Source organism: Gekko japonicus, unplaced genomic scaffold (genome assembly GCF_001447785.1).
Source record: "Gekko japonicus isolate JY-2015 unplaced genomic scaffold, Gekko_japonicus_V1.1 scaffold341, whole genome shotgun sequence".
Lineage (NCBI taxonomy): Eukaryota > Metazoa > Chordata > Lepidosauria > Squamata > Gekkonidae > Gekko > Gekko japonicus.
Window position 1 is genome coordinate 1,138,149 of NW_015170898.1, and position 9,357 is coordinate 1,147,505.

Consider the following 9,357-nt stretch of genomic DNA (forward strand, 5'->3'; position numbering starts at 1 on the left):
ATCGACACTGAGTGAGGGCAGGTGCCCGTGCACACCGGCGCGATGTGCAAATATCTCTCACTGTCAAGCTGCGAATGACAGGCGGTTGTGGGCATCGGTGCTCACGAAGGCTGCCTCACATCGTCTGGAATCCTCTTAGGGTCGTCCCCCCCTTTAAAGTTTTATTGCCGCAAATTGAACAAGAGCCGCAAAGTAAATAACTGGATTCAATAAACAAGGCAGGGAACCTTTCGGGAGGGGTGCGGGAGTTTCTAAATTAGGAAAGAAGGGAAAAGGGGGAACCGGTTTGGAGAAATCCATATCTGAGGTCGCGGTATGTGCGTGCGTATTTTTGAATGTTCTGATTTTTAAAAGGGTCTTAAACGATTTTTTCTGATGTTTTCATCACTGATTTTGAAAATCAAATGCTAAACATGAATAGCTATCTGTGTCATATTTTTAATTCTAGACAGGATTTAGGAAACCCCAGTAGTCACAAGAACGCTGCTGAGAACGTCAGAACATCGTTCAGACTAAATTCTGGATGAAAGGAAGACGGTCCAAACTGCCCTGATGTTTGTACCCTGCAGAGTAAACAGCCTCCGCGTCCCCCAAAATGTGGGGGCTGCTCGAAGCCTAGCCTTAGAAATCGCTCAAGGGACACCATCGCTAAAGGCTGGGCGGGCGGGGGTTCCTAAGGAGCGCTGTCAACCTTTCCATCGCCCTCGGGGACCTCCTCGGGTCCCACCTTTGTCGAGCCTCTGTTCTAGATGCCTCTGCTTTGACCCACCAGACCGCCCGGGGTCCGATCCACCAGCAAGTGACGGGGCCAGGTCAGGACAGGAGTTGATCCCTTGTCGTTCCAGTGAATTTCTGCAGACGGGGGCTGAAAATCCAAATGCCTCGGATTAGAGGTCCTGTCGCAGATCTCAGGGTTGCCTGGGAGCGGGTGGGCTACAAGGAAAACAGTCTGGAGTCTTCATCCTGCCGCTCCCCCCTCCCCCCGTCTGTTTTCTGCATTTGCATCCATTCGCAAACCAGCAGATGCTTTCCAGCTTGGGAATTGGGCTCGCCTTCTAAGCCAGTCCGGGTGGCCTTTACGAGGGACGGTTTATTTCTAAGCCTCCCATCACGGTCCTTCAAGCCTGGTTGTTTCAAAGGAATCCGGATGGCCAGAGAGTCCAGGCGCTCGCCTCACCCTCTGCCTCCCGAGTGTCTTAGGGGAGAGATATCAAGGCCAGTCCTTGTCTTCTGTGCCCTTTCACCCTCCTTGGGACCAACGGAAATCCACCGGAATGGGCCCCTTACGGTTTCAAGCATCTTTCCCCGACGGGCTTCCCGATCTGCACTGGTTTGCTCCAGGCAACCCCGGTGAATTCGTGAGCTTGAGACCAGGGGGGGGAAGAACCTGGAATAGGTTATGATGCACTAACCATAAAAGAGGACTTCAGCCCCGTGCAAGAAGGTTAAGGAGCCTGCCGGGGGACCGCTGGAATGCTGCGGGGGGGAGGTGGGGGGGAGGGGAGCCCCCGCTTCGTTGCTTCGTTGCATTAAATACCATCCCCCTTTTAAAGACGTTTCACTGATCTGTGGATGTGAGGGTGTAAATTAAGCCATTCTCGACCCTCCTCGAACCCAGGGCAGCCTTTCGTAACCTTTTCTGATCACCCGCAGGGTAACCCGCAAGCGCCTTAAATCTGTGGCCCTGAAAGCAGTCCTACAGATTTCCATGAGATATCCCAAAGTTCTCCTTAGAATTGAAGCTTGGAAGTTGAGTGGAATTTGCTTCCCAGAGACAAAAGATCGGAGTGCGTCTGTCTATCTGTCTGTCTATCTGTCATCTGTCTGCTCTTAAGACCTTCTGGTGTGTGTTGATTCCTTCGGTGTTACTAGTGTATCCTTACCTGAAGGGGGAAAGAAATAAAAAGAAATATCCCCAATATCTCGAATATGCAAATACGCTGGGTTTATGGGTGATAATTTCTGCTAACCAACACGCTAATGAAAATTAGTCTCTACCTCAAACGTGATCTGCCACCGAAAAAGGCTAATAAATTCCTATTAAGAATGCATGTATGCAGCGATTGGGTGAACTTTGACCTCTGGAGAATTGTTGCAATTAGCCACAACGTGCCCCTCCTTCGATTGCTTGGTTTTCGTGGAGTCCCACAGTCCCTTTCCCAATGCTTTACAAAAAGTGTGCCGGGTGTGCTGCGAAAACACACGTAAAAGACGCTGCGCACTCACAAACGGAATCACACGGTTCTTCTGAAGTGTCCCCAGAGAAATATGTAAAGGCAGGCCATATCATTCTTATTACTATATGTTCTGGGCGCTCCTGCTTGAAGCAAGATCTGAGGCGAGATGGGAGGTCGGCGTCTTGCTGCTCTCCTTGTCTTGAAAGATGCCTTCGGAAGTTCGGCGGTGGCGGGGGGGTAGGAGGCGGTGGCGGCGGCAGCAAAAGGGTGCCTGGCTCCAGAGGTCTCCAGGCCCCACCGGGATGTTGGCATCTGCGCCACAAGGCAGCCTCGCCTAGGGCGCAGAAACACCTCGAGCCGGCCCTGTTCGGAACCGTCTTCAACCCAATTATGTCGAAGCAATAGGGCTCAAGATGGCACGTTTCCCGGCGGAAGGATCTGGATATACACCTTCCAATTTCTCCGGATTACTGATCAATTTGAAAGAGCTTGATCCTAAAAAGCATGTACTTGAAAACAAAGCAATCTGTGTTGAAATGAACAAGGCTTTTCCTGCAGATGACACATGAAGGTCCAGAAATGTCATGGTTCTGGTGTTTAAAGTAGTGTTAAAATAGAACCCGCATAGCTCTTTTTTTGTAAAGCTGGTTTTAAGTTTCATTCTTATCAATGACTGACGGAGAATTAAGGAAAAGAGGGAAACAAGAGTTTAGCCTAACAGATGAAGAAGGTGTTCGTTCGGTTTTAACTAAGAAGGCCAAGCATAGCATTAGAATAATAGGCATGTCTAGGGGAAGTGTGTGTCTGTGTGTGTCTGTGTGTGCGCGGGTAAATAATTGTAGCCTTTAGCAGAGAGCCGCGATAAACCGCTGGGACTCATTCTAAAGTGACCCATCACTGAATTCATTTCTGCTTGAACTTTCGGTGAACCTGAGATTAAACCGGGGTGAGCAACTAAACAGTTTGTTGTTAGCTGCCTTTTCAACAACCCTTTTCAGACTGAGTAAATATTGATCGTTTTCAATCTGATCGCCCCAGAGGAAAACACCAGCCAAGCATTTCAATGTTGCCTCCAAAAGTAAACTTTAAAGGTGAACATCAAAAGTGGGACACAAATTATTATTATTATTATTATTATTATTATTATTATTATTATTATTATTATTATTATTATTATTATTATTATTATTATTATTATTATTATTATTATTATTATTATTATTATTCCACCTCCCTTTGGAACAATTCAGAGAAGAAAGGGAGGGAGAGCTTCATCCAAATTTCCATATCAAATAAAGTGGACATGACGCAGTCATTGATTCATGGTTGTGATTCATCGATTGAGCCATTCACTTGGCCAGACAGAAATGTGGATTTCTTAAAAGAAACCATCTGCAGTAGAACTGCATCGCCTTATCTCAGACAACGTATGTCCGCATTATCTTGCTTGAGTCCTGGAGTGATTCCCCACTTTCTTTAATCCAGGGGAATGTCCTTGAGCTCGCGCTCCAGATATGCCTTCAGTCTCCCTAGGAGTGCTGTTAATGGATGAGAGGGTGGCTCGGCTAACACCCGACCTTGCGCCACTTTCTTGGAACTAAATCCCATTGAAGTGAACAGGAGTTCTATTTGATGTGTTTGGGTGTCAAGTGTTTTAATCGGCTGTCGACCCCCTCGAATCCATAATCTGTACTAAAAAAAGAATCAACGCGAAGAGTCTGGTTTCTCTGGGAAACGAGGATTTTCTCAGCAATGGCTGGAGACCTGGCTTCGCTTCAAGCTTCCTCCTTGTAAATTGCAGGGCAATCTTCAGCAGTATTAACAAGCCCACTGATCTCAGTACCTTTAGAGGAGTGGAAATCTTTGTAGCATTGCACTGTGACTGAAGACAAAATATGAGAGGGGGGGGGAGGCCGGCTGCAATCTAATGCGTGTTTGTTGGGAAGTAAAACCCGGTGGTAGGATTTGTTTGTGAGTCGAACTCTTCGTTTCCTTATTAAGAGAAGTATTAATGGAAGCATTATTTCGGGGCACGTCCCTTCACAGGTAAGTGAAAGACATTTCCTCCCCAATAGCCTCCTTCGGAGTATTACAGCAGGGATGCGGTACTCGCTCTTGTCTGCAAGGATGCTGAACGAGGCCAGCCTTCCAGAATCGGGTGGCCAAAGGCCCAGACTGCGGCATTTAGCCGGGTGGGTGCTGACTTTCCCTTTTGTGGCTTCTCAGCCCGCGAGAATAAAGCCCAGAGCGGCCGGATCCAGTGTCCCCTCTAAGCCGAGTCGGTGTGAGCTAGCTCACAGTTCTTTAGCCTCCGACTCACACATTTTTGTCTGAGCTCTCTCAGGAAGGAGGGCTCCAGAGCAAACTAATTCATGCAGTAGCCAAATTGCTCTCTCACAACTTTAATGCCAGTAGTTCACAAAGTAGAATTTCTGCTCACAAGACTTCACAGCTTAGAGGGAACACTGGTCGGATGTGTTTCGTTACAGCAAATGCTCCGAGTGATTCCGATCAGCCCACTGGCATGCAGATGCCACTTGGCTGACTTGAAAGTCTCTGGCGGGAGGCCATCTGTTGGGCTCGGTGGCCTCTCCCTAATCAACAAAAGGTAAAAGTATAAGATGGGACGGGGGGGGGAAAGGGGGAAAGAAAGCAAGAGGATGAAATGAAACCCTCCCGCTTTGAAGTGGCGAAGCAGCCCCGGGGGCCCTTTGGAGACAGCCCTGCGCCGCAGCCGCGGCCTGGCCTGGCCCTCTCTTGATATGGCCGCTGCCCGCCTGCAAAGCCCGGCTGGGCTGCTCTGATACTCCCAGCCGGGCAAAGGCAGCCGACGCGCGCGCTCGAGGCCGACCCCTTTCTGGCGCGGCTGGGAAGAGGCAGCCTTTTAAAAGCGAATGGGATTGACTGCGCCTTTGGCACTCGGCTGGAGCCAGATGCAAAAAATCGCCTCCGTGTTTCGATGGTGCCCCGTGGCTGGGACACCTCTGTGCAGGCTGGCCAGAAAGAGGGCGGGGGGGGGAGGAGGAGGAGGAGGGGACACTTTCTTTTGCGCCTCCCTTGCCTTACAAACCTGTTAACTTGTTCGCAAGATTTTTCAGAAGGTTCTTCACATTCACCTGCCTAAACTTGTTTTCTGTTTCAGGAAGAAATTGGTTTGGGTTGAAAGAACACCTCAGGTGCACACCTGGGAAAGAGAGCGGGAATCAGAGTTGTGTAAACAAGGCTCTCTCTCTCTCAACTTTTTACGACGCTTTGTCCCTTGATGTCAATGACGATTTAGAAGGGACGGAGTGACGCCAGGTTACTTGGGCAGCTTTATACCCGAGGATAATGAGAAGGGACTCTCTTAACTGGGGGTTCGCGATGTGAGGGAAAAAACTGAAGACAGCTTCTGCTTTTGAAGAGGACTCTGTTTACACATAGGTCGATATTCAGTTCGGGGTGAAAAGGTTAGCACTTGACCCAGGAAGTTCCCGCAAGGGTTATTCAAAAATAGCTCGGGTTCTTCTGCCCTCCTTCTCGCCCAGCGAAGGGTAAACAAGGACCTCTCCTTCTCGTGATTAATTTTCCTGCTTTGCCGACTCTCGGAGTACTAGAGACGTATATCTTAAAGGGAGCCAAGAATTCGAGGTGGGCAGAGTACGGGAGAGCGCAGACCACAGGGCAACGCTTTCCCTTGCCCGAACAGACCGAAGCAAACAAGAACCTGAGATATTAATATATTTATTACAGAGATTTGTAGGACCCGTAAAATTCTGCTCTGGATTCCAGTTTCTTCCCCCCACACACACACACAGAATCTCAGAACTGTGAATGATTGTACAGAAAAAATCAGAAAGGTACTCCATCACAAATGACAACTGATAGAACTCAGTGTTAACTTAGTACATCAAAGCTTTGTGCATCATGCAAAGTTCCACACACGAATCACGGGAGGGGAGGGGGGGATACATTCGTTTGTCCACTCATCACATTCAGGAACTGGTCTGGAAAGACATCGTTTAAGGAAAGGTGAATGAGAAAATAGGCAGGGAGGCGGGGTTTTTAATTTTTTTAAAGCAATATTAATAGGGCAACGATTACCCAGCTCAGATCTGGGAAGGGGAAGGGTAAAGGGGGGGGGGGGACAGACATCAACCAAGGTTTAGAAAAACCTAGTGCAATTTCGGCTTTCTTTTTCTAGCTCCTTCGAAGAAATAATAGTAGTCTATGATTTTTCTTTTGAGGTATCTGATTAAGTTGAACACTTTTGGTTCGTGACATCCTCACTCTTTTCGGTATAAAATCGAAGCAAGATGAGAATGTATCCACCCTGTTTAAGCTCATAATCTATCTAAACGTTTCTAGAAAATCCATAAAAAGATAAATCTCTTGGACAAAAGTATTTACAACCAACAAACTCATACACACAAGGTGGGGGGGAAAGGAAGCTTTAAATTAGAGGGTGGTAGAATTAGTGTAAACGCTTTCAATAGTGCATCTCTTCATGGACATTTTTTTTTTTTGGTATGCTTTCCACGTCGCTTGTCTTTGCTTCCCTCTAGGTTTTCTTCCGTGGTAACTTTATTCCGGTCTACCAGATTCTTATGATAGTTCCCACAAATGGTTTTAGGATGAATACAGAGACATAAATCCTGATCCATAGGGCTTGAGGTGGAAGAGTAATATTGAATACCGGACGATATCAGTATGATAAATAGAACCTATTAAGGCTAAGACCGTAAACGCAGCGGACACAATCCAGCCGAAGCTAGCAGTAGCTAATCTCCATCAAAACAAACGGGGTTTAAATGAACCAATCCTCTACATGTTTACCCGGGAACAAAGCCCATCGCAATCAACTTACTTCCTAGGTGCCAACGGTTTTGCTGCATCCCCCATTCCATTCCTTAGGACCGAGGCCTGACTAGCTGTGGCTGGATTGTGTTTCTTAACTTAGAAGTAAATTCCATTGAAACCAAGGGCATTTGCTTCCAGATATATGTGGGGGGTGACTTCTGTTGAGTAAGCTCAGGAGTATGAAATCCCTGGAAACCAACGGGGAACCTGGTGGGGGAGGGGGATCTGACACATTGTTTAAAAAAGCGATTTTGAACACAATTCAGACAGGGCATGGGGCTGTGTTACGCGTGCCTGAAAGACTGCGACAGACGGAGCAGCAGCGTTCAGTTCGAGGTAGTCAGAGTGTTTGAGGTAGAGGAGGCTGGTGACGGGGTACAGGGGGATGAGCTGGACTTTTCCGAGGACTCCTCTGTTTTTTCTTCACTTCCGGTCGGGGTGGCCGGGGAGATGGGCAGCAAGCCCTCCTTCTCCCTCTTCTTCTGCTTCATTCTGCGGTTCTGGAACCAGATCTTGACCTGGGTCTCGTTCAGTTGCAGCGAAGCAGCGATCTCCACCCTGCGGGCCCTGGTCAGGTACTTGTTGAAGTGGAATTCTTTCTCCAGTTCAGTCAGCTGCTTGGTGGTGAAGTTGGTTCGGACGGTGTTAGGCTGACCGACGTACCCGTACTCGCCAGCTTTGCCTGCAGACACGCAAATATGATTCATTAACCAGCAGCAATGATTTGTAGGCAGCATTGATCAATAGGGACACGCGCACAGGTTACAGCGGTCGAGAAAAGCCGCCGAGACCCTTGCGGCCCAATCATAAACAGGTTTATTCAAATTCATAGCTAGTAAATGCGCAGCATCGAGGATCAAGGCTGGAAACCTCCACTGAGGTTAAAGGAGAACTGGGAATAGGGGATGTGGCTCAAAGATAAACCCAGAATTTGCACCCAAATATATATTTTTTTAAACCCTCCCCAAAAATGACACCATGACATGTTCAGTTCGCCTTCAGGACCCAGAGCAAATCTCTTCTCCTAACGTCTACGCAATCAAGTTGAAGGGCATCTGCCTAGAAGGAAAGAAGATGAAAAACTTTTCCAAGTCTGGCAGGTGATGACTGACCTGTTTTAGGCGGGTTCCTCTTCACTTTCATCCAGTCAAAGGTCTGGGCTGGAGGGGAGCTCTCCGAAGAAGGTGAGCCACAGGTCTCCTGGTGGCCGGAGTGCAGAGGGGACAAGGGGTGGCTGTAATTCGTGAGGGGCAAGTTCTGTTGCTCGTCTCCGTAAGAGTGTGGGAGGTACTGAGCAGAACCCACTGCCCCCCCAGAATAGCTCTGAGGGTGCTGCACGTTACCCGAGTAGAGCGCAGGAGCGCACTGAGGGTAGCCCCCATTAATCTCTGCCTCTTGACCGAGGGGGTAATGGCCGTAGCCCCCCGCGCCGAAGTTCTGCGCTCCGTAGCTTGGCCCACAGCTGGGGTGTGAATAGGACATCCCCAGACTGGGGTGATGCTGGTAAGCACCGGTCTGGTGGTGGGGGTGGTGGGGATGGGGGCTTATCTGGACCCCCCTGCCCACCAGGAAGCGATCGTCCCCGCTGCAGCTGTTGGCACTGACAGCGCACGACTGGAAAGTGGTTGTAATCCCATGGTCGGGGTGGTGGTGATGGTGGTGGTGGTGGTGGTAGGCACGGGACGAGCAAGTGGCGGAGTCGCCGCCGTTGAGGATGGGCGGATAATCGAGGAAGGAGTTCATCCTCGCCGTGTCCATCTATCACCGATTGACCGGCTCTTCGGAGTCCTGGGTGACCGTGCCAACTTCCCCACTTCCTCCATGGGGGCCAGAAGAAAAATGATATGAATGTACAGTGAGGCGGCGGCCACGTGAGGGCGGCAGCCAATGGCGGCGCCTCCTGCCAGAGTTGCCCTGCTCCTGCATGGTGATGGATCACCCGGGCTGTGGCATTTAAATTCCGAGCGCTCCTCCATCAAGGTGACGCCCCCCCGCCCACCTCCCTCCCTCCCTCCCCCCGGTTCTCCTCCCCGTCCCCGTCAGCGCGGTGGGGCTTCAGAGCCCGGCCAGAGAGGCAGTGGGAGCCCAGGCGCTCAGCCTCCAGCAGCGGCAGCGGCAAGCAGGCAGGCAGGCAGGCACCGAGCCGCCGCCGGAGGGGGCTGCTCTTGCTTGGAAGGACGGCGGCGACAGCCCTGGCGGAGCAGGTAAGCGGGCGGACTTGGCCAGCTCCGGCTGCGAGGCGGCTTTCTCCAGGGCGCGGGGGGGGAGGGGCAGTGCCGGCAAGACCCCCTTTTTGGTGCTTTGACTTGCTCCCCTCTCCCCCCCCCCGGGCTGGTGTGGA

At 50.2% G+C, this 9,357-nt stretch overlaps 1 protein-coding gene across 1 annotated transcript; it reads right to left on the minus strand.

The window, feature by feature from the left end:
* Window positions 1–7,342: 7,342 nt before the first annotated feature.
* On the minus strand, window positions 7,343–8,774 carry HOXA1 (homeobox A1). The gene is made up of 2 exons (XM_015418586.1): window positions 8,129–8,774; window positions 7,343–7,698 (listed from the first exon to the last, which is right to left on the minus strand). Exons 1-2 carry the CDS (start codon window positions 8,772–8,774, stop codon window positions 7,343–7,345), a joined length of 1,002 nt encoding a protein of 333 aa, XP_015274072.1.
* Between the last annotated feature and the right edge of the window lie 583 nt (window positions 8,775–9,357).